Genomic DNA, 26320 nt, shown 5'->3' with positions numbered 1-26320 from the left:
TTTTGCTTGAATACTGTAATCAATACACAATTCTTATTAAGTGCTGAAACTTAACTGAAAAGTGATTGCTGTTAAATGTAATAGTGGGAATAAGAGAGGGAAGAGATGTGCAATTCGGGACATGCTCAAGCTGACTTACCTCAAACGGTAGAGTTAGAAACATACCAGGGGATTCGAATTCAATCCCATCGAGGTGGCATGTACCAATTCCATCTCACTAGTCCCAGTGATCAATTTCTGTTCACAATTGATCATGATAGGACTAAGAACCAAAGGGAACACATAAACAAGAATAGTGTCTGCAAATACTAGCTGATAGAATCAAAAAGGGAGAGAATGATCCAACATGGGAAGTGAGATACACAGCAGACCCATAGAATGGCAGATGTCCTAAACAACACTCTGGCCTCAGAATCAGCCCTTAAGGCATGCGGATCTGGCTGAAAAGCCCATGAGAGTATTTCAGGCATGGGAAGCCAAGACACTCTGGGGGAAAAAAAAACCTAAATGAAAGATCTCCACGAGTGAGATCCCAGTGGAAAGAATGGGTCATCAAAGAAGGAGGTACCTTTCTCTGAATGGAAGAGAGAACTTCCACTTTGACCATGGCCTTGTCTATATATGATCAGAGTCAGTGAACTCAGGGGGCTTCCATAGCCTTGGCAGCTCATGACAAGAGCCTAGGGTGATTACTGATGCCATAAACAAGAGTGTCAATTTGTTAAGTCAACAACAGGAGTCACTGTGCACTTACTCCTCAATTAGGATCTTTGTCCTTAGTGTGCTGTACATTGAGATTTAATGCTATAACTAGTACTCAAACAGTATTTTTCACTTTGTTTCTGTGTGGGAGCAAACTGTTGAAATATTTACTTAATGTATGCTAAACTGATCTTTTGTATATAAAGAGAATCAAAAATGAATCTTGATGTGAATGGAAGGGGAGAGGGAGTGGGAAAGGGGAGAGTAGCGGGTGGAGGGACGTTATTGGGGGGGAAGCCATTGTAATCCATAAGCTGTACTTTGGAAATTTATATTCATTAAATAAAATTTTGAAAGAAAATAAAAGAAAGTCAGAGTTAGAGACAGAGGCAGAAACAGAGAGAGAGAGATCTTCCATCTGCTGGTTCACTCCTCAGATGGCCACAGTGGTTAGTGCTAGGCCAAGCCAAAGCAAAAAGACAGGAGCTTCATCCAGGAGGCAGAAGCCCAAATAAAAAAAAAAATTGAACTACATATATATGAAAGGTCTTTAAAACTTAAAGTGCATGTAGAATATGTATAGATTTCAAAATATTCTGTGTAACCAAAATATGCTTACCTTTTACTTCTGTGGTCCTCGCATGCTTTCAAGTTTTGTGTGTGCTGTGCTTTAACTCAGATTTAAAAATATAACTGTAGCTGATAGAAGTATGGACATATAATATTAGAACACTGATCTGCCAGCTTCCTCATCATTGGTAAGTTGGGGTTGGTGGACAACATAAGTTGAGTGTTTGTCAGGGATGTGTGTAAGAAAAGGCAGGACAGACGATGCCACAAAGTAGGGATCATATCAGGAAGTACCATTCTCATGGATCATTCTTCAAACCACTGGAAAAGCCTTACTTTGCCTATGGACGAAATTCCCCAGAAGGAGCTGGAAGACATCTCCTTCTTTCCCAGGGTATTGATCAGGAAGAGGACACATTTGGATGCATCCAGGGCACGCACTGACGGTGTCTCTGTGGAGGATCAGGAGAGGTGGCTGAAGACAGGAGTGTTCTCCCCCAGCTGTGTCCTCACCGTGCTGAGTGCACACTGCGGCTGTCATTGCCAGATGTCTGCATTTTTATTTTATGCATATATTGAAAGGAAGCTAAATATAGCTAATACCTGGTACTGTGTTATTTTATTAGAAAACATTCCTTAAGATGTGAACATTTCAGAAAAGAAAGTGTAGAAATGCTGTCAGCTAGTTCTCCCCAGCTGTGCCTGCTCACACACAGTCCTGAATAGTACAGCATGGTGTGGGAGAGTAGAGGATGGTACAGAACTCTTTGCATCAGCAGAATGAGCTAGGAGCCCCTCCTCCAGCACAGCTCCTAGGGGTGATGATACTGACACCACACCTGCTTTCCTGATGCACCAAGCCCGAAATCCATTTTCCACACAGGAGACAGCAACCTGCCCTCAGAGAGACCTGAGGTTCTGAATACAGTGACATAAACCACAGGCATATCCTGTGGAAGAAAGTCCTGCAAGAGTTCTCACTCAGACAGGTCACACCATGGGAGAGGAAGGGAAAGGCTAAGTGAGCAGGTTAGGAGAACAAAACATGCACGGAGTAAGGAAGTCAACAGGAAATCAGCATTTCACTGAATGCTCACTGCCGGGAGTTGGCAGAACTGATCGTGAAGGCTGATGCTCCGTGAGCAAATCAGCAATGTTAGGACTGTGTGCCACCCCAGTAAACAGCAGTCACTTCTGACACTGCATTTACCCTAGTCAGGCAGTCTTACCACACACTGCACCATCAGATGGGCCAGGCACAAGGGGTTACTGATCATGTCAATGCACCCGAGCCAGTGGACAGAGAGAACGGACAGTGGTAACAGGACAAGGAAAACCCTCTGCAGGCCCCGGTGCGGGCTTTGTGCCTAGGAGTTCGTAGGTGGACAGAGACAGGGTGAGCGAGGAAGAGAGGGAGGGCATGTCAGTTCTGTCACCTGGAGCATTAGTGTGGTCCTGCATCTCTCTCAGGACTGACTTAATGGATATAAACTAGGATTTATGTCTGCTCATTCTAATGTGCCTTGGATACATGAGGGAGCTCACCTTTGTTTGTTGTTACCATAGTTTGTCTTCACCACGTGGTAGACATAAAAGCTCTCTGGTGGGTGGCACTGACCACACATGGTGCATGTATGTTAGGGACTGTGTGTGTATGGAGCAGCATGTTCTCTTTGTGTACAACTCGAGCTGGAGGGTTATGAGATCTATGAAAAAACAGCTGACAGCAGCCAGCAGAGGCAAAGTTTTCCCAAAGTATCCTCCTAACAAAAAAGAGTGATTACTTAGCATTTTTCTGGTCTAGTAAATCATGATATGTATATAGCAGGCACAACATTTCTTGTATCATCAGTATATCAAATTGGGGGAAAACTTAAATCAAGCATGGGCATCAAGGAATATGAAACTATTTCTTTTAGAATTTCTTCCTAACAAAATTTCCTCAATATTTTAGTAAATGTTAAAAGTTTAGTTTCTACTTTTTAATTTTATTTTAACTTTTATTTAATAAATATAAATTTCCAAAGTACAGCTTTTGGATGATTTCCTCAGTATTTATCATCAGTGATACACGAGGACTTTTTAATGGATAGAGTAGTTATTAGGACACTTATTTCTGACATACTGTTCTTCTGAAATTTGGAGAAAGGGAGAATTAAGTCCCATTTGCATCACTCCATTGTCATTCAGTGTAGTGGCGGCCTCATTTCTGTATCCTCTAGTTTGGACTTGCTGCACAGCCCAAGAGCTGACTTCATCAATCTGAACTGAGTGAAATTGCAGCCAGGACAAGAAAGCCCTCTGTGAGAACACACTGGGAGGAAGCAGAGGGATAACTTTTCCTGACGTTGCTTTGATCAAACATTCCCATTTGCTAAAAAAGGCTTAAGGTACTTTTCAGGACAAACTTTGAAGTAGTGTAAAATGACAGCTCAGTGTCCTGCAGATGAAAGAATAAAGCTGATAATTGAATGGAAACTGAGAATTCCACTTGTCCCACATGGGGTGTGGTTAGAAATGAGAACTATTGTAGTAAGAAAATGGTTGGAAAATATGCACTTCGTCAGGAGATAAACCAAGCCAGTGGATGTCATTTCACGGAAAGAAATGAATGTGAAACTGAAATTGATCAGTTGACTGTTTCATATGGAAAAATGTGCTAATTTTATGGGTTGCCAAACCAAAAGAGCAAATATCCTGAGAAGTAAATGTTCCCACTGGCTCACAGAGAACACTGCTGAGCTGTGGAGGACTGTTGGAGCCCACATCTCCTCTGAGGCTGCTGCAAAGCTCACTGTAGCCACATTTGCTCCCATTCACGCCCTGCCTAGGAACTTCCCAACCCTGATTGCCCATCCGTGGAATAAAGAGCCACTTACCCAGGATGACAGCTGGGGGAGTGCATGCACCTGAGAGCACCCTGCAGGGTTTTAAGGGAAAGACTCTCTGATCTCATCTCTCTGTGGATTGTCATTGTGGTGTCTGGGGAAAGGTGACGGATCCCGCCAGGGAGCACAGAACACAGAGTCCCCAGTGGAATATGTCATCTGTCTCTCCATTTTCCTCCATTAACCCCTGGATAATAGCAATCTGGGGAGAGGTGAGCTCAAAACTTTCTTCTGAGTTTCCTGACACTTGAGTGAGGGTCAGAAGGGGCCCAGCCCTGTAGACAACACCAACTTCTCCCAGTTTTATCCTGAGAGCCCATAGTCCAAACCACTCGACACCGTAGTGCCCCTTCCCTGGGCTGAGAGACCCCTAGTTTTCTCCATGACTTCCCTGATGCTGAGGGTCCCCTCCATTCATTCTGGGGGTGGCCTGGTCCAGGCATCCATTCATGCACACAGCACCTGGTTTCTGTGTGGCATTAGACACATATTCTATGATGTCCAAGCTCTTAGTTTCAGTTTTCAAGCTCTGTCTCAGATCAGCTAAGATAGTGATCTAAGATGGCAGTGGGTAAAAGCAAATTCCTTTGGAGACAGGTTTTTTTTTTTGTGACCTAGTGACCCCTGCTGTGTCCCTATATATGATGCAAGTATGCAGCCCCTGTCTGGTGATGGCCCAGACCCTGCAGGAGATGAAGGTCACACTCCTGCCCTCCATGCACTGTGTGGCTGATGTGCTGAGAAGTCCATGCCCTGAGCCCTCTAGGGCAAGGAAAATGAGGACAGAGTGATGACAGAGCAGAGTGGGGGAGCCAGGATTCCCTGGCATTGAAGGAGTCCCAGGCTTTAGATGTGATTGTGCTCCCAAAATAGAGATGTTGTACAGTTTTATCTGAAGCAACCCTGTGTTCATGTTATTAAATTCGTTAGGAAGGGAACACTTAGAAAAGTGTCTGTGCAACAGTTCAGTGCATTAAAAGCAAAATGCCCAGGAAACAGTGTTGTTCACCCAGCTTGTCCACCAAGCAGAGCAGTGAGACTGTGGGTTTAATACAACATGTGTCCATCCATAGCCTGGGCTTGCTCGGGCTGTGATGGGTGAGATCCACCACCCATTCTGCCCTGGCCTTTTCTGATCAGGGATATGGCTCATTAGGTCCATGGGTGCTGACCTGACAGACTCAGTGGCCATGGAACTCATAGGCATGGTGACCCCTATGCCAGTCATGAAGTCCTGTTCTCCCTCTGCACATGCAGTTGACTCAGCAGCTGGCTGAGTGGGCTTTTACTCCAACAACCACCTGCCAGCAGTAATTATTAGAAGCCTACATTTGCTTATTTTCAAGTTTGGACAGTTTTTTCTCTGTCACTCTGCTTTTTTAAAGGTTGAATGGCTTTATAGCTTACTATGACGTACATGGCTGATAGCAGATTCCTCATTGCAAGACTTTGATGGAGCAGACAGAGGAGTGAGCACCAGGACATCTGTGGGCTGAAAATGTGCAGAAGCTTCTCAGCTTGGTGTAATCCCATTTGTCTGTTTTGGCTTTTAGTGCCTGCTTCCAGGGTCTTATCCAAGAAGTCTTGGCCTATGGCAATGTATTACTGAGGTTCCTCATGGATTTCCTGTAGTATGTTGGCAGTATCAATCATCAATTAGATGTTCGATCCACTGTGAATTAGTTTTTGTATAATGTGTAAGGTAAGGGTCTTGTTTCATACATCTCTTCAGCACCAAGTGTTGAAGAGACCATCCTTTTTCCAGGGATTAATTTTAACTCATTTGTCAAAGATTAGTTGTTTGTAGATAGATGGGTTAATTTTTATTGTGTTCCATTGGTCTACATGTCTATTTTTGTGCCAGTGCCAGGCTCTGTGGATTATAACTGCCATGTAGTATGTCTTGACATCTGTTACTGGGATGCCTCTGGTTTTGGTTTTGGTTTTTAGAATTGCTTTAGCTGTTCTGGATCTCATATGTTTATATATGCATTTAGGATCATTTTTCCTAGGTCTGAGAAGACTTTCTGTAAAATTTCGATCAGAATCACTTTGAATCTGTAAATTACTTTGAGTACTATGGATATTTTGATAACGTAAGTTCTGCTAGTCCATTAACATGGAGGTATTTTACATTTTTATCTTCTAATTCTTCCCTTAATGTTTTATAATTTTCGCTTAATAGGTCTTTGACTTCCTTGGTAAAATGTATTTGACTATTTAAATTTGTGTAGCTCATGCATTGTTTTGACTTTATGAGTTCTTACTCATCCCTGGTATTCTTGGTGTATTCAAAGGCTTTTGAATTGTGTGTGTGGGTTTATATACTACATTTGGCAAACTGTCTTATGAGCTCCAGTAATCTCTTAGTGGAGTCTTTTCATTCCACGATGTAGAACCAAGTCATCTTCAACCAGGGATGATTTGCCTTCCTCCCTGTTAATTTGTATCCCTTTGATTTCTTTATCTTTCCAAATGACTCTTTCTGAAACTTCAAGAACTATATTGAATAGTAGAGGTCAATGTGTAGGCCTCCTTTTTTTGGTTCTGGATCTTAGTAAGGCGATGGATCCAGCTTTTCCCCATTCAATGTGATGCTGGATGTGGATTTGGCAAAAATTGCCTTCATTGTGTTGAGGAATGTTCATTCTAAACCCAGCTTGCTGAAGACATTTATTATAAAACAATGTTGTATTTTACCAAATGCTTTACCTGCATCTATTGAGAATCATAGGGTTTCTAAAAAGTTGTTGAGAATTATTTTGTCGCCTATTACATGGTCTTTCCTAGAGAATGTTTCATGAGCTGATGAAAAGAATGTGAATTCTATGGCTGTGGGGAGAAATGTTCTGTACATATGAATTAGATCCATGTACTCAGTAGTGTAGATTAGCTCTGTTGTTCCTTTGTTGATGTTTTTGTCTAGTTGAACTATCCATTTATGAAAGTAGGGTATTGACGTCTCATTATTATTGTTTGGGGTCATATGTCTCTCTTTAGAACCAGTAGTGTGTGTTTTAAATAGCTGCAGAGGTAGGGAGTGGCTCTATGGCATAGTAGGTAAAGCTGCTGCCTGTGGTGCTGGTATCATATATGGGTGCTGGTTCAATTCCTGGTTGCTACCCTTTGAATCCAGATCCCTGTTAATATGCCTGGGAAAGCAGTAGAAGATGGCTTAAGTACTTGGGTCCCTGCACCTGTGAAAGAGATCCAGAAGAAGCTCCTGGTGTTGGATCAGCACGGCTCTGTCATGACCATTTGGGGAGTGAACCAGTGGTTGGAAATTCTCCCTGTCTTTTCCCCTGCCCCCATAATTCTTTCAAATAAATAATTCTTAAAAAAAAAAAAACAAATAGCTGATGTCTCTAGAATTGGATGCATATACATTTACTGTAGTCACACATTCACACTGAGTTGTTAAATAATGACCTTATTTGTCTCTTATTTTGTCTTTTTTAAAATTAATTTTTTTTTTATTTTTGACAGGCAGAGTGGACAGTGAGAGAGAGAGAGAGAGAGAGAGAGAGAGAGAGAAAGCTCTTCCTTTTCCGTTGGTTCACCCCAGAGTGGCTGCTGTGGCCGGCACACCACGGCTGGCACACCGCACTGATCCAAAGCCAGGAGCCAGGTGCTTCTCCTGGTCTCCCATGCGGGTGCAGGACCCAAGGACTTGGGCCATCCTCCACTGCACTCCCAGGCCATAGCAGAGAGCTGGGCTGGAAGAGGAGCAACCAGGACAGAATCCGGGACTAGAACCTGATGTACTGGGGCTGCAAGGTGGAGGATTGGCCTGGTGAGCCACGGTGCTGGCCTCTTATTTTGTCTTTTTTTTTTGACAGGCAGAGTGGACAGTGAGAGAGAGAGACAGAGAGAAAGGTCTTCCTTTGCCGTTGGCTCACCCTCCAATGGCCGCCGTGGCTGGCATGCTGCGGCCGGCGCACCGCGCTGATCCGATGGCAGGAGCCAGGTACTTCTCCTGGTCTCCCATGGGGTGCAGGGCCCAAGCACTTGGGCCATCCTCCACTGCACTGCCTGGCCACAGCAGAGAGCTGGCCTGGAAGAGGGGCAACTGGGACAGAATCCGGCGCCCTGACCGGGACTAGAACCCGGTGTGCCGGTGCCGCAAAGCGGAGGATTAGCCTAGTGAGCCACAGCGCCGGCCTTATTTTGTCTTACAGTCCATTTTGCCTGATATTTAGATAGATGTTCCTGGTAGTTGATTTTTATGTTCATGGAATATCTTTTGCCGTCCTTTGACTTTGAATCTGTGTGCTATCTTTGATGGTGTGGCGTGTTTCATGCTGACAGCATATACATGGATCTTGCTTTTATATCCATTTAGCCAGTCTCTGTCTTTTAATTGGAATGTCTAGTCCATTTATGTTCAAGGTTATTAATGATATGTAGTGAATCAGTCTTGGTTTTTCCAGTAACAATGCTGCTGCTTTTGATATGCTTTGTACTGTTATGACAAGGCTTTCTAACTTCATATTCTTTCATGATGTTGGTTATTTTTCTGTTGCTGTGTGTCACAGATCCTTCAATGTCATTTGTGAGGCTGGTCATGTTGTAACAAATTCTTTGAATTTTTTTTCTTCACTGGATACAGTATTCTGAGCTTACAGTTTTTTTCTGTAGGGTCTGGGACTATATTGCTCCATTCTCTCCAGTCCTGTTGGGTTTCTGATGAGAAACCTGCCATCTAATTGGAGATCTTTAAAGGTATATGGTGTTTATTTCTTGCACACTTTAGGATCTTTGTGTTTTACTTTGGAATGTTTGAATATATTGTGTTGTGATGAAGATCTTCGCTGAACATTTCTACTGTGGGTTGAAATTTTCTTCCTGTACTTGGATATCCTTATATTTGTTCAAATTCAGGAAATTTTCTGCTGTTATTTCACTGAAGAAATATTGCAAGTCATTTTGCTTTTCTACTCCTTCAGGAATGTCTAAGATTTGTACTTTTTCAAAAGATTTTATTTATTTCAGAGGAAGAGTTACAGAGAGAAGGAGAGACAGAGAGGTCTTCCATCCACTGGCCCACTCCCCAAATGGCCACAGTGGCCAGACCTGAACTGATCAGAAGCTAGGAGCTTCCTCTGGATCTTTCCTGTGGGTACAGTGGCCCGAGCATTCAGAACATCCTCCACTGCTCTCCTGCAGGGAGCTGGTTCAGAAGAGGAGCAGCCAGGACCAGAACCAGCACCCACATGGGATGCCGGCACCACAAGTGGAGGCTTTGCCCACTGAACCATAGCATGGGCCCCAGAAACGTATGTTTTGTCATTTGATGGTATCCCGTGGGGATGGAACATTGTCCTCGGTTTTTCTCTTGCTTTTTTCTGATGAAAGAGTTCAATAGCTTTGTCTATGTTTTGGAAATTCTTTCTTCTGCCTCACCGAGCTTTTCCTCCCTGGAAATGTAACATAAGGGTTTGTGGAGTGCCTCGGGCTTTTACTTGAGTTCCAGGGTGTGTGTGCTAGGTAGAGGCAAGGATTTCTAGCCACCTTCTGTGGGTGGGCTAGGATCTGGTGTGACACCCACATTGGGTGTGCTGGAGCACCTGTGGCTACAGTGATAGGTGGGAGGTGATTGTGGAATAGATTCATGTGTGCCCAGTTGCAGCCCTTCACTGTGCTGGGTGAACTGGCTGATTCACAGTCCAGAGTAACCTCATGGTGCCAGCACAACCAACCCACCCAGGCACACGAAAAACACAGAGCACAGGCTTACTCCATTTTCTGTCCTCAGCTCTTTAGCAAGTTCTGTCTATAGCATGCAAGGAGCCCATATTTTTCCACAGACTGTTGAGGTGAGCAGGAAATCAGCTATAACTCATTTCTCTCTCAGCTACATAACATAAGCCTAGAACTCACGTCGTCATGAGAGTGCAGGGGCCCACTCTCCACACTGCGAGCTCCCCCATCCCGGACCTGGCATCGCCATAACTACCCATTGTTCCTCAGTCAGGACAAAGGGCAGATACACATCCACATCAGTCCATTGTGTCTGGTGCTTTGGTGGTAAAAGGGTGGGAGGCTATGAGGCCCCCCTTTCAAAGAGCAAAGTAGATGGCAAACCCCTGCCAGCTCCCAAGAATGCACTTGAAGGCAATGGGGACTGTGGAATTCTCCCTCATTCAAACATAGCCAGAATCAGGGGCTGCAGCAGCTCCTCTCACCCAGCCACGTGAAGATGGTGCTTTCCCTACAGTCATGTTCTCCTCAGTGCCTTCTCCACTGAATGTGTCTCTCAGTCCCCTGATAGTGACCCATCCTTTATTGCACCAACGTCTTTCTGTGGCTGAAGTCAGTGTGGCTTTGCTCTAATGAACCATCTTGGGTCTCACTTAACTCCATACATTTAAATGAAACCAGAAAGCATATTCTATAGGCAATCAATAGTCATTTGAACATCAACATATTTGCTCAATGAAAGAAGTGAAATTTATCAGGGAACAATTGAACACTTACTTTCCTTCTCCCACATGGATTTGAAAAGCTTGATCATTCGTCTTTCACTACTGATGAACAACAAAGGACCAATGGTGGCATAGCCATTGCCTACTAACATCTGGACACAGACGTGAACTGGGTCATTTTTCCACCACAGCCCTGAGAATGAGAACACAATGCAGTCCATCAAGTACAGGAACACAAAGACGCTCATGAGCAGCAAAATGGTCTTGGTGGCCCTGTGCTCTGGGGAGGCTCTTGGAGAAAGGCTGGTTTTGTGAAGGTGCTGGGACCGCCTATTGTGTCTGCACAGGAGAATCACCATGTACCCACTTGAGATGGCCATGAGCCCTATAAGGAAGATATCCCTGAATATCCATAACATGGAAATTGTGTGCCTCGGTAAGTAGCTCTGGGGTAAAAGAGAGCAGGATTTAGTGACAACTATGAGACTGTGGGACGTACGATTTTTGGTGGCAACAGTAGAGAGTAAGAAATGTGCACTGATGGACAGATTGAAGACCCATAGGAAGACAAAACCGCTGATGTTGTAATGTGAGGATGTGTGCTTGAACTTTGCCAAACAGGAGCTCCTGGGGCTGAGGGTGATGGCCTGGAGGATGCTCAGCAGGCAGGTGTTACACAGGGAGAGGCTTCGCATCACCTGGTACGAGTAGATGACCGCTTTACATGTGATGTCGTCCCATAACTCCCGAGACTCAAAAATGTCTGTGGCTATGAACCCTGTGGTGATCAGCATCACTAGGTGGTTGAGGGCCAGGTGTCCAATGGTCAAGCTAGTGGATGTGGCCCTGTGCGTCAGAAAGAAGGAGAGGCCGTGGAAGAGAAGTAGGAAGGCATTAGCTGTGATACCAATGCTGACTTCCAAGAAAAAGGTGTCTCTTACAGCAATAAAACTGGAAAGTATATTGGTTCTACTCATTTTTTTGTGCAAGACAGACATGTAGTAATGTCTGAGGAAAAAGTAAGAAAAATTATCTGTGGTGGAATGAGAAAGCCATGCCAAGAAAGCCACTGGCAAACAAGCATCAGTTACTCAGGAATGGCTTCAGAAACCCCCTGGGAAACCACCTGGAAATGGAACCTGCCTGGCAACAGGCTTTGATTGGTTAGGGCATAAACCGCCCCTTGACCAGAATGGGTGCCTTGCTATATAAGCTGCTGTACCAACTGAAATAAATGAGTCTACAGGCTGCTCGCCTCTAGCCCGCTTTCACCGGACTCCCAGTGTATGTGTGGTGACTCCATGCCTCTTGCCCCCACCGCACCCCTCCTCTCAGAACCAATCCACAGCAACTTCTGGAGCCCAACGTGCCTGAGACAGTGTTTCAGACTTAGTGGGGTCCCCCTGGGAAACCCCCAGAAACATATGTTTTGTCATTTGCCACCTGGCAACAGAACCTGCCTGGCTACAGGCTGTGATTGGTTAGGGCATAAATTGCCCCTTGACCAGAATGGCTGCCTAGGCTATATAAGCTGCTGTACCAACTGAAATAAATGAGTCTGCAGGCTGCTTGCCTCTAGCCCGCTTTCACGTGACTCCCAGTGTCTGTATGGTGACTCCATGCCTCTTGCCTCCACTGCACTCCTCCTTTCAGAACGAATCCACAGCAACAGTTATTCATCACAGATAATACTCATGTATCAGTCTCAACTTCAAGTTTCTCCTTTTGAAGATATGTTGATCATTTTCCATGCACCCTTTTTCACCTTGGAATACTGCAGTCCACCAAAGACTCTCCTGGAATGTGCTTTGTTCCTAGCTCCACACAGGCCAATCATGATTGGATATACATCCCACTCCTGGGCTGCAACAGGAACTGGACAGTATAATGGCCATTATCTGAAAGGCATTTCCTGATTTTTATGTAATTTTTAGTTATACAAAATCTGGGAAAATGATTTGTTTCCTTATATAGCTGCAAAATCCTGATAAATTTGTGGATACATAGAATGCAATTTTTGATGAATTGAAGTGAAAATTTTAGGAAAGCATAAATTAGACCCCAATACACAATAATTGTAAAGAGTATGTACATACATAATGTATGGCCTTCAGCTGTAGCTCAACATGTGACCCCCAATTATCTACAAATGTAGGTAAGCATATTATTTATTAAAAGCACTTTAGGTGAAAGAGTATTAGATAATTGCATGAAATGGATAATGTGCCTGGGGAACAATGGTCGCTGTAGGAACTGCAGCCGTTGCCGTCCCTGTGAGGTTCTCCTGCTGAGCTCACCTTGAGAGAGCACCGTCCTCTCATAATTTGCCAGCTCTGTTGCTGTGTGGAGGAGCAGTGGTATGTGAACAGCACAGTAGCAGGCACTGAACACCCTCTGTTCCACAGTGTCGTCTTTTTCCATTCCCAAGCATGTTGAAAGAGCAAGAATATGTTCATATTCTAAGGGAACAATTCCTTTTTTAAAAGATTTTATTTATTTATTTGAGAGGTAGAGTTACAAAGGAGAGGAGGGAGAGACGGAAAGGTCCTCAATCCACTGGTACACTCACCAGATGGACCCAATGACCAGAGCTGAGCTGATTGAAGCCAGGAGTCAGGAGTTTCTTCCGGTTTATCCCACATGGGTGCAGGGTCCCAAGCATTTGGGACATCTGCTGCTTTCCCAGGCTATAAGTAGAGAGCCAGATTGGAACAGAAGCAGCTGTGACAAAAACCAGTGCCCATGTAGGATACTAGCACTCATGCAGAGGCATAGCCTACTATACCCCAGCACCAGCCCCAGATAATTCTTTTTCACAGAGTTAATGCATGAACACTCTCTCCACCTCCACCAAACAGGTGGTTCTCCATAGGGCCCTGAGCTTCCTGTCCTCCTCATGTGAGGAGGGGCATGGGAAGTAAGCTTTGTTTGTCTGGGAGACCTTGTTCATGGCCTGCCTGTGGGATGCTGTCCCTGTGCAGTACAGTTCATTACTTGGATTCAAGCCTTATAAATATGTGGCATAGAATCTTGAAAAAAATCCCCACTGTACATTTCCACAGAATTGTCATAAGAAAATCAAAATATCAGACTGTTTCCTCTGCAACATATTAGAGTTTTGTGGTTCTACACCACAAGTTCATAGGAGAAGCAGAACTGCTTAGGCCATGTGATTCTTTAGCATTTAAGAATGCAGCGAGATTCGCCAGCGCCATGGCTCACTTGGCTAATCCTCTGCCTGCGGCGCCGGCACACAGGTTCTAGTCCAGGTTGGGGTTCCAGATTCTGTGCCGGTTGCTCCTCTTCCAGTCCAGCTCTCTGCTGTGGCCCGGGAAGGCAGTGGAGGATGGCCCAAGTGCTTGGGCACCTGCACCTGCGTGGGACACCTGGAGGAAGCTCCTGGCTCCTGGCTTTGGATCGGTGTAGCTCTGGCTGTGGTGGCCATTTGGGGAATGAAGACCTTTTTCTCTGTCTCTCTCTCTCACTGTCTAACTCTATCTGTCAAAATCAATTAATACTGATGCCATAAACAAGAGTGTCAATTTGTTAAGTCAACAACAGGAGTCACTGTGCACTTACTCCTCATGTAGGATCTCTGTCCTTAATGTGTTGTTCAATGTGAATTAATGTTATAACTAGTACTCAAGCAGTATTTTACACTTTATGTTCTGTGTGGGTGCACACTGTTGAAAGCTGTACTTAACATATACTAAATTGATCTTCTGTATATAAAGAGAATTGAAAATGAATCTTGATGTGAATGGAATGGGAGAGGGAGTGGGAGATGGGAGGTTTGCGGGTGGGAGGGAAGTTATGGGGGGTGGGGAAGCCATTGCAATCCATAAGCTGTACTTTGGAAATTTATATTAGTAAATAAAAGTTAAAAAACATTCTTAAAAAATTTGTGGTCCTCACTGAGTTTGAGTCTGGCCTGCAGGAGTGATGCGAGTGAGGGCACCCATGCACCTCATGTAGCACTCCCCCTCTCTATCAACTTGCCTGGACACCTTGCCAAGGCAGGGTATCCATCAACCTCTATGATTAAGGCAGCTGACTGTGGGAAGATCATGGTTCTTTCTGTGGATAGGGGGAACTAATATAGATTGCCTGTTCCTGTGACTGTGGAATTCTATGTGATAGGGTGTGCAGTCGGCTGTGGCTGGGTCTTTGGGCAATCACCAAGTCTGGATTCAGAGCTCAGGGTTCCTCACTGAGAATGAGACGTGCGTGGATCCATTGTTCAGTTCATGCATCTGAACGGGGGAGGTGCCTAGGCACTGTGGGTTCACCATGGGTGGTTGGATCACCTTGGCAGAGCGGAGCTGATGCTGTGTCCAGTGACATGCTCCTACCCTCCCCTCTGCTGACTCTGTACCTGGATGTCACCCTGGGTGTTTACCCCAATCTTGATCACTGGCTGGAGCTCCCTGGTCCAGCTGGACATCCACTGAAGGAGCAAACACTCCACAGAGGCATAATTCAAAGATAGAAGCCATCAGGGGAGAAAACCAACAGGTGGATCTACAAACATTTAAAAATAAGCATAGAAACACAAGAAACATGGAAAAGGATGAAAATAGAACTCTCCAAAAGGAACACAAGAAGACTTCAGTATTAGAATGTGAAGACAACGAGATGGGTCAACTGCCTGAAAAGGTATTCAAAAGCATGATAAGATTTCTCAAAGACCTAGAGAAGCAAATAAAACAGAACTAAAGGAAACCACACATAACACAAATGAAAAAATTCTGATGGGCGATGGAGATACAGAAGAAAATTGTAACAAATATTGAAGATGGAGAATTCAACATGTCAAATAAGTAGAATGGAAAGTCTTAACAGCAGCATTGGTGAGACAGAAAACAAATTATAGAAAGGAATTTTTAGATGCAATACATTCCATTCAAAAATCAAAGGATATTCTTCTCATATCTAGAAAAAGCACTACTGAAATTCATATGGCAGCACAAAGACCCAAATAGCTAAAGGAGTCTTAAATAACAAAAAACACAGCTGGAGGCATCACAATAGTGTAGTTCAAGACATACTACAGGGACGGAACCAAGATGGCAGAATAGTCAGGATGCGCACTGATAGTCTGGGAAAAGATAGGTTGATAAAAGAGGAATTACAGTAATCACAGGGAAAGGCTTGGGGGAAAAATGCAAAGGAAACCCTTCTGGATCTAGTGGATGTGACACAGACAACCAGTGGGGAGAGCAGGGACGCCCAAGGCTCTTAGTCCACACATCGGCGCTGGAAGGGGAGGTGAGCTCAGTAACCTGAGACACTGGCAGGGAAATGGCAGACAGAGTGTAGAGGGAAGCAGGCTTGAGGAGGGAAAGTTCACCAGACTGACTACAGGAGAAAAGGAAGAAAAAAAAGTTGGGGTGTACTGGTAGGGGCGAGTTTCTCTCTCCGCTGACCTTGCAAAGGCAAGCAAGAGACAAAGAGCAAGTTCCATTCTGGATATACATAACAAAAGGGTAGAGCTAAGGAACTGAGGTGCTACAATTCAGTAGCCTAGGCAACCCAGTGGGAGTCCACTGGAGAAACTGAGCCCGCACAGATTCTTTGGGTAGAAGACAGAGATCTGAAGCTAAATACCATCAATTCTGGTCAGCCATATGGTATTACATACTACTGAAAAAAAGAAAAAGAAAAAGAAAGAAAAAGGGAAAGGGAAAGGGAAAGGGAAAGGGGAAGAGGAAGAGGAAGAGGAAGAGAAAGGAAGGAAAGAAGGAAAGAAGGAAAGATTTACCATGCATAACGTGAGGGTGTCACCTTTGCACACGCTTAGCCGGAAGAACCAAGCAGAGCTCTCTGGCCACACCCATCTCAAGCCTCCAAGGCTCCTCCAACAGCAGACAGTCCACTTAACACAGACATAGTATATATAAAAAAAAAAAAAACTCACAGTGAGGGAATAAGAATTAACAATGCCAAGCAACAAACACAAAAATCGAGGGAACAAGATCAACGAAGACACTATGACGCCTCCAAATAAACAAAACACCCCAAGCCAAGATTATGAAGATGATGAGATAGAAGAAATGCAAGATACAGATTTCAAAAAATTTATTACAAGAACATTTAGAAGTTTTCAAAAGCAAATACTTGAACTACAGAAAGCCTTATTGGACAGGATAGAAAATCTCTCTCGTGAAAATGAAATTTTAAGGAAGAATCAAAATGAAATGCAGAAACTAGTACAACAGGAAAGTGTGATAGTGAAGAGAAATCAAAATGAAATGAAGAACTCAATTGATCAAATGACAAACACATTAGAGAGTCTAAAAAACAGAGTCAGTGAAACAGAACAGAGAATATCAGACTTAGAAGACAGAGCACAGGAAAACATACAGTCAAACCAAAGAAAAGAGAGGAAATTAGAAATCTAAAAAATATTGTTGGGAATCTACAGGATACTATTATATACTATTAAAAAAACCAACATTCGAGTTCTAGGAGTTCCTGAAGGCATGGAGAGAGAGAAAGGATTAGAAGGGCTTTTTAGTAAGATACTAGCAGAGAACTTTCTGGGTTTGGAGAAGGACAGAGACATCCTAGTACAGGAAGCTCATAGAACCCCCAGTAAACATGACCAAAAGAGATCCTCACCACGACACGTTGTAATTAAACTCACCACAGTGAAACAGAAAGAAAAGATCCTAAAATGTGCAAGAGAGAAACGTCAGATTACTCTCAGAGGATCTCCAATTAGACTCACAGCAGACTTCTCATCAGAAACACTACAGGCTAGGAGGGAATGGTGAGACATAGCACAGGTGCTAAGAGAGAAAAACTGCAAGCCCAGAATATTATATCCTGCTAAGCTCTCATTTGTGAATGAAGGTGAAATAAAGACCTTTCATAGCAAACAGAAATTGAGAGACTTTGCCACCACTGGTCCGGCCCTGCAAAAGATGCTTAAAGATGTGCTACACTTAGAAACACAGAAACATGGCCATCAATATGAAAGAAGGTAAAGGAAGAAAACCCACCAGTAAAAGAGCATAGGAAGCTCAAAGCATATACCAGAAAATATCTTTGGGAAAATGTCAGGGCAAAGTCACTATGTATCAATAGTCACATTACACGTTAATGGACTTAACTCTTCAGTTAAAAGGTACAGACTGGCCGAATGGATTAAGGAACAAAACTGAACTATTTTCTGCCTACAAGAAACACATCTTTCTAACAAAGATGCATGCAGACTGAAAGTGAAAGGTTGGAAGAAGATATTCCATGCCAACAGCAACCAAAAAAAGCAGGTGTAGCCATATTAATGTCAGACAAAATAAACTTTAATACAAAAACTGTTAAGAGAGACAAAGAGGGGCACTATATAATGATTAAGGGTTCAATTCAACAGGAAGATGTAACTATTATAAATGTATATGCACCTAATTACAGGGCACCGGTCTATTTAAAAGATATGTTAAGGGACTTAAAGGGAGATTTAGATTCCAATACAATAGTACTGGGGGACTTCAATACTCCACTCTCAGAAATAGACAGATCATCCGGACAGAAGATCAACAAGGAAACAGCAGATTTAAACGACACTATTGCCCAAATGGATCTAACAGATATCTACAGAACTTTCAATCCTACGTCTAAAGACTTTACATTCTTCTCCATAGTGCATGGAACCTTCTCTAGGATTGATCACATACTAGGCATTAAAGCAAGTCTCAGCAAATTGAAAAGAATTAGAATTATACCATGCAGCTTCTCAGACCTCAGCAGAATGAAGTTGGAAATTAGCAACTCAGGAAACCCTAGAAAATATGCAAACACATGGAGATGGAACAACATGCTCCTGAATGAACACTGGATCATTCAAGTAATCAAAAGAGAAATTAAAAACTTTCTGGAAGTAAATGAGGATAACAACACAACATATCAAAACTTATGGTATACAGCAAAAGCAGTATTGAGAGGCAAGTTTATAGCAATAGGTGCCTATATCAAGAAATTGAAAAGGTACCAAATAAGTGAACTTTCAGTGCATCTCAAGGACCTAGAAAAACTACAGCAAACCAGACCCAAATCTAGTAGGAGAAGAGAAATAATTAAAATCAGAGAAAAATTAACAGGATTGAATCCAAAAAAAAATTACAAAAAATCAGCCAAGCGAAGAGCTGGTTTATTGAAAAAATAAACAAAATTGACACCCCACTTGCCCAACTAACTAAAAATGAAAAGACCAAATCAATAAAATCAGAGATGAAAAAGGAAATGTAACAACAGGCACCACAGAAATAAAAAGAATCATCAGAAATTACTACAAGGACTTGTATGCCAGCAAATAGGGAAACCTATCAGAAATGGATAGATTCCTGGACACATGCAACCTACCTAAATTGAACCAGGAAGACAAAGAAAACATAAATAGACCCATAACTGAGACAGAAATTGAAACAGTGATAAAGGCCCTCCCAAAAAATAAAAGCCCAGGACCAGATGGATTCACTGCTGAATTCTACCAGACATTTAAAGAAGAACTAATTCCATTTCTTCTCAAACTATTCAGAACAATTGAAAAAGATGGAATCCTCCCAAATTCTTTCTATGAAGCCAGCATCACCTAATCCCTAAGCCAGAGAAAGAAGCAGCACTGAAAGAAAATTACAGACCAGTCTCCCTGATGAACATAGACGCAAAAATCCTCAAAAAATTCTGGCCAATAGAATACAACAACACATCAGAAAGATCATCCACCCAGACCAAGTGGGATTTATCCCTGGTATGCAGGGATAATTCAACATTCGCAAATCAATCAATGTGATACACCACATTAGCAGACTGCAGAAGAAAAACCATATGATTATCTCAATAGACACCGAGAAAGCATTTGATAAAATTCAACACCCTTTCATGATGAAAACTCTAAGCAAATTGGGTATAGAAGGAACATTCCTCAATATAATCAAAGCAATTTATGAAAAACCCACGGCCAGCATCCCATTGAATGGGGAAATGTTGGAAGCATTTCCACTGAGATCTGGCACCAGACAGGGATGCCCACTCTCACCGCTGCTATTTAACATAGTCCTGGAAGTTTTAGCCAGATCCATCAGGCAAGAAAAAGAAATTAAAGGAATACCATTGAGAAGGAAGAAGTCAAACTATCCCTCTTTGAACACGATATGATTCTTTACATAGGGGATCCAAAGAACTCTACTAAGAGACTATTGGAACTCACAGAGGAGTTTGGCAAAGTGGCAGGATATAAAATCAATGCACAAAAATCAACAGGCTTTGTATACACAAGCAATGCCACGGCTGAGAAAGAACGGCTAAGATCAATCCCATTCACAATAGCTACAAAAACAATCAAATACCATGGAATAAACTTAACCAAGGACGTTAAAGATCTCTACGATGAGAATTACAAAATCTTAAAGAAAGAAATAGAAGAGGATACCAAGAAATGGAAAAATCTGCCACGCTCATGGATTGGAAGAATCAACATCATCAAAATGTCCATTCTCCCAAAAGCAATTTATACATTCAATGCGATGCCAATCAAGATACCAAAGACATTCTTCTCAGATCTAGAAAAAATGATGCTGAAATTCATATGGAGGCACAAGAGACCTGGAATAGCTAAAGCAATCTTGTACAACAAAAACAAAGCTGGAGGCATCACAATACCAGATTTCAGGACATACTACAGGGCAGTTGTAATCAAAACAGCATGGTACTGGTACAGAAACAGATGGATAGACCAATAGAACAGAATAGAAACACCAGAAACCAACCCAAACGTCTACAGACAACTTATATTTGATCACGGATCTAAAACCAATTTCTGGAGCAAGGACAGTCTATTCAATAAATGGTGCCGGGAAAACTGGATTTCCACATGCAGAAGCATGAAGCAAGACCCCTACCTTACACCTTACACAAAAATCCACTCAGCATGGATTAAAGACTCAAATCTACGACCCAACACCATCAAATTATTAGAGAACATTGGAGAAACCCTTCAAGATATTGGCACAGGCAAAGAGTTTCTGGAAAAACCCGGGAAGTGCAGGCAGTCAAAGCCAAAATCAACTATTGGGATTGCATCAAATTGAGAAGTTTCTGTACTGCAAAAGAAACAGTCAGGAGAGTGAAGAGGCAACCGACAGAATGGGAAAAAATATTTGCAAACTATGCAACAGATAAAGGGTTAATAACCAGAATTAAATAAAAGCTGTATTTCAAAGAAAGGTAATTTCAGAACTGTTGTAAATTATTATTTATGAACTGCTAATGTTCATCTACTTAAAAATATTGTTTTAAAGCAATATCAGTTTATATTTTATCAGAGGAGATAAGTGACAAGAGCCTAGGGTGATTACTGATACCATAAACAAGAGTGTCAATTTGTTAAGTCAACAACAGGAGTCACTGTGCACTTACTCCTCATGTAGGATCTTTGTCCTTAGTGTGCTGTACATTGAGATTTTATGCTATAACTAGTAATCAAACAGTATTTTTCACTTTATGTTTCTGTGTGGGAGCAAACTGTTGCAATCTTTACTTAATGTATGCTAAACTGATCTTCTGTATATAAGAGAATCGAAAATGAATCTTGATGTGAATGGAAGGGGAGAGGGAGTGGGAAAGGGGAGAGTAGCGGGTGGGAGGGACGTTATGGGGGGAAGCCATTGTAATTCATAACCTGTACTTTGGAAGTTTATATTCATTAAATAAAGATTAAAAAAAGAAAAATCTAAAAAAAAGAAATTATGGGATATGCAGTCTTTAGAATACTATACAGCTGTCAAAATCAGTGAAATCCGGTCATTTGCAACAAAATGGAGGAAGCTGGAACACATCATGCTGATTGAAATAAGCCAGTCCCAAAGGGACAAATGTCATATGTTCTCCCTGATTGGTGACAACTGACTGAACACCAAAAAGGAAACCTGTTGAAGTGAAATGGACACTATGAGAAACGGTGACTTGATCAGCCCTTGCCCTGACTGTTAATGAACAACTTAATACGTTATCCCTCTTAGTATTTTTTTTTGTCTGTTCTACTTAATACTATTGGTTTAATTCTGTAATTAATACACAGTTTTTCTTAAGTGTTGAAATTTAACTGAAAAGTGATCCCTGTTAAATATAAGAGTGGGAATATGAGAGGGAAGAGATGTACAATTTGGGACATGCTCAAGCTGACTTGCCCAAAACGGTAGAGTTAAAAACATACCAGGGAATTCCAATTCAATCCCATCAAGGTGGCATGTACCAATGCCATCTCACTAGTCCCAGTGATCAATTTCCGTTCACAATTGATCATAATGAAAGGACTAAGAGTCAAAGGGAGCACATAAACAAGTCTAGTGCCTGCTAATAGTAACCGATAGAATAAAAAAGGGGAGAGAGATCTAACATGGGAAGCGAGATACACAGCAGACTCAGAATGGCGGATGTCCTAAACAGCACTCCAGGCCTCAGAATCAGCCCTAAAGGCATTCGGATCTGGCTGAAAAGCCCATGAGAGTATTTCAGGCATGGAAAACCAAGACACTCTTGCAAAAAAAAATGACCTAAATGAAAGATCTCTGTGAGTGAGATCCCAGTGGAAAGAACAGGTCTTCAAAGAAGGAGGCACCTTTCTCTGAAGGGAGGAGAGAACTTCCACTTTGACTATGACCTTCTCTGAATATGATAAGAGTCGGAGAACTCAAAAGGCTTCCATAACCTTGGAAACTCATGACTGGAGCATAGGGAGATTACTGATGCCATAAACAGGAGTGTCAATTTGTAAGGTTAACAAAAGGAGTCACTGTGCACTTACTCCTCATGTAGGATCTCTGTCCTTAATGTGCTGTACATTGTGATTTAATGCTATAACTAGTACTGAAACAGTATTTTTCACTTTGTGTTCTGTGTGGGTGCAAACTGTTGAAATCTTTACTTAATGTATACTAAACTGATCTGTATATAAAGAAAATTGAAAATGAATCTTGATATGAATGGAAGGGGAATGAGAGCGGGAAAGCGGAGGGTTGCAGGTGGGAGAGAAGTCATTGTGGGGGGAAAGCCATTGTAATCCATAAGCTGTACTTTGGAAATTTATATTCATTAAATAAATGTTAAAAGAAAGACATACTACAGGATACTTATAATGAAGAGCCTGGTACTGGCACAAAAATACACACGTAGACCAATGAAACCGAATATTCACATGGCTATAAGCACCTAATCTTTGACAAAGGGGCTAAAATCAACCCCTGGGTTAGGATAGCCTCATCAACAAATCCTGCTGGGAACATTGTATTTCCATGTGCAGAAGCAGGTAACAAGATCCCTGCCTTGCACCTTAGTCAAAAATAAACGTACAGTGGATCAAGAATCTTAATCTATGGTATGGTCTAATACCTTCAAATTGCTAAAGGAAAAATCGGGAAAACTCTGTAAGACATTGGGATAGGCAAATACTTCTTGTAAATGACCCCAGAAGCACAGGCAAGCAAAGCAAAGATAGACAAATGGATTACATCAACCTAGGAGGCCTCTGCATTGCAAAGCAAACACTCAACAGAGTGAAGAGGCAGCTGACCGAATGGTAGAAAATACTTGCAGAGTATGAATCTGATGAAAGTGACACCCAGGATCTATAAGGAGCTAAAGAAACTTCACAAGCACAAATCAAACAATCCAGTTAAGAAATGGGCAAAGAAAATGGACAGGCTAAGTTTCAAGTTCAAATGGCCGATTGACACAAGAAAAACTGCTCAGGATCACTAGTCATCAACATGAACACCACAATGAGGTTTCACCTCACTCAAGCTAAAATGGCTCTCATCCAAAAATCAGAAACACTAAATGCTAGGAAGCGTGTGGGGGGAGGAATATATGCTAATATACCTTTTGATGGGAAAATGAGCTAGTGCAACCCTTTTAGAAGACAGCATGGAGACTACTCAGAAATCTGAAAATAGCTCTACCATCCATCCCACTCCTGGGAATTTACCCAAACGAAATGAAATCAACATATGAAAAGAATTACCTTTATCCTCGTGTTTATTACAGCTCAGTTTACAGTTGCTAAGCTGTGCAGTCATGTAGATGTCCATAAGAAATGACTGAAAGAAAATGTGGTATATATGCACACTTTGTAATACTAGTCAGTCATAAAAAGAATGAGATCTTGTGTAAGCAAATAGATGCAATGGGAAACCATTATACTTACTGAAATGATCCAGTTCCAAAAAGAAATACCATGTTTCCTTTGATATGTGGTAGTAAATGCAGAATTATATGAATAAAAAATAGTATAGAGGTAAAATGGATATATTGTGATTTGGATTGTTTATCTTAGCCCGTGTTTATACTCCTGTGGAAGCATGGTTTTTCTACTTTTTTCTTGTTCTAGAAAATGGTTAGTGATGCATTAAGCCTGTGATTACAGAACACATTGAATTTGTTATTGCAAAAATCGATGAATAATAAGGAAGGAAGGGGAGGGGATTGAGGGAGGGAGAGAGTGTGATGGAAAGATGGTTATCTTAGAATTGCACCTATGAAATAAATTAGTTCTTTTTTTAAAAAAATAAATACAAAGACTCAATCTAAATTTTGGAAATTTTCCAAATTTCTGGAGTAGAATTTGTATAGTAGTCTTTTTAAAAGTTAATATTTTCTGAAAGTATCTTTCAAATAATGACTTCATCTTCTCAATTCGTACATTCAGCAAGATAAGGTTTTAGCCTGTGATGTACTCATGAGAAAATGGGACAGTGTCAGTAAGATCGTCTACCTGTCTCCGTGTTTTAGGGGTTCTGTGCTATCATTAAGCACACAGCTTCGATAGTTTGTTCTGTCATTGCTGTACTTAACATGTCACCTATGTACTGCGTATCTATTTCTCCTAAGTTAGGCAAAATATACTGAGGGTGTTTTATGATAACATTTAATGATGTAAAATTTTAATATAACACAGTAAAAGATTGTAATGAAAATTAAAACTCTTGTTTTCTTACATATTTGAAACATGAGGATTCCTTTTATGTTATTTGAAATATGTGATTACTTTAAAAAGCATTTAAAGATGATTTAAAAAATTTGAACTCCATGTATATGAAGTGTATTTATATTTTTCACTAAAATGCATATTCTGAAAAAAGACTACGCTTAGATTTCAAAATGTTTTGTCTGTCAAAAAACCTTATCTTTTAGTTCCATGTTACTTGAACTCTTTGAACTACTCTTGTGCAGGCCTTTCTTTAATTTGTTTTTTTTAAAACACAAGTAAACCTTTTTCATTCGAGTACATAATAGTGTAAAGATGATATGGTAGTTGGTTTCATCAGTTGTAAGTTGTGATTGATGGAATGTGTATGTCTAGCGTTTCTCAGTGGTGTGTGTAAGAACAGGCAGGATGCACGACACCACAGACTTGGTATCAGGAAATAAATTTTAGGTGGATCATTCTTCAAAAATATAGGAAGTCTTATTTTCCTATAGGCAAAATCCCCAAGAAAGAGCTTGAAACTTCCTTTTTTTCTCAGAATGTTGATAAGGAAAAGGACACATTGGGATGCATCCAGAGAAGCCACTGAAGTGTCTCCATGGAGGATCAGAGAGACACCTGAAGATAGGAGTGCACTCCCCCAGCTGTCTCCACACTGTACCGGGTACACACTGCTTCTGTAAATATAGCTAATACGTATTTCTGTGTTGGTATTTGATTAGAAAACCTGTAAGACTTGAACATTCCACAAGAGAAACTCAAAGAAATGCTCTTAGCAAGTTCTCCCCAGCTGTGCCTGCTCACAGAGAATCTTGAGCAGCACAGCATAGTGTATGAGAGTAGAGCATGTAGTGAACTCTTGTTATAAGGAGGATGAGCCGGAGACCCTCGTCCCACACAGCTCCTAGGGGTCACAGTGCTGACACGGCACCTGCTCTCCTGTTGCGCCAAGCCCAAATATCCATTTCAACACCAGAGAGAGCAACCTGCCCACACATAGACTTGAGGTTCAGAATATAGTGACTCGAATCCAGGCAAATCATGTGGAATAAGGTTCTGAAGAGTTCTCTGGTCACACCATACGAGTTAAAGGAAAGGCAAAGTGGCAGGTTTGGAGAACAGAAACACACAGAATAAGAGATAGAATGGGAAACCAGTGTTTCATTGAAAACTCACCACCGGGAGTTTTTAGAACTGGTCGTGAAGGCTGATGTTCCTTCAGGAGCAAATGAAACCATGAAGACTCCCTGTGACACCCCAGTGAAGGAGGCAGTCCCCTCTGCTCCTGGCTTTGGATCAGCATGGCACGCCGGCCGTAGTGGCCATTTGGGGGGTGAACCAATGGGAGGAAGACCTTTCTCTCTCTCTTTCACTGTCCACAACTCTACCTGTCATATAAAAAAAAAAAAAGAATACACCTGAAAGAGTTGTCAGGGCAGAGTTGGTAGTGGTCATGGAGTAGGAAAACCCTCAGCAGCTTAAGAGATGGAGGGGGACAGAGACCGGGTGAGGAGGGAAGGGCATCTGTGTTCTGTCACCTGGAGCATAAGCAGAGTCCTGCAACTCTCTCAGGACTGATGTGATGGATAAATACTGGAGTGTATGTCCAGCACGTTGTCAGGTGCCTTGCATACTGAGAGAGAGCATGTCATTTTTGATCATTACCATGTAGGTCATCCAGCATAAACTCTGGTCAGTGACACTGACCATACACAGGTCATGTACATCAAGGACTACATGTATACTGAGGA

At 42.1% G+C, this 26320-nt stretch overlaps 1 protein-coding gene across 1 annotated transcript; it reads right to left on the bottom strand.

Annotated features, from left to right (window-relative positions):
* Positions 1–10614: 10614 nt before the first annotated feature.
* Positions 10615–11562, bottom strand: ORYCUNV1R1571 (vomeronasal 1 receptor oryCunV1R1571). Its single transcript, NM_001167258.1, has one exon. It carries the CDS (start codon positions 11560–11562, stop codon positions 10615–10617), a length of 948 nt encoding a protein of 315 aa, NP_001160730.1.
* Positions 11563–26320: the final 14758 nt, after the last annotated feature.

Source organism: Oryctolagus cuniculus, chromosome 10, assembly GCF_964237555.1.
Source record: "Oryctolagus cuniculus chromosome 10, mOryCun1.1, whole genome shotgun sequence".
Classification (NCBI taxonomy): domain Eukaryota; kingdom Metazoa; phylum Chordata; class Mammalia; order Lagomorpha; family Leporidae; genus Oryctolagus; species Oryctolagus cuniculus.
This window is presented reverse-complemented; position numbering and strand designations above follow the sequence as displayed.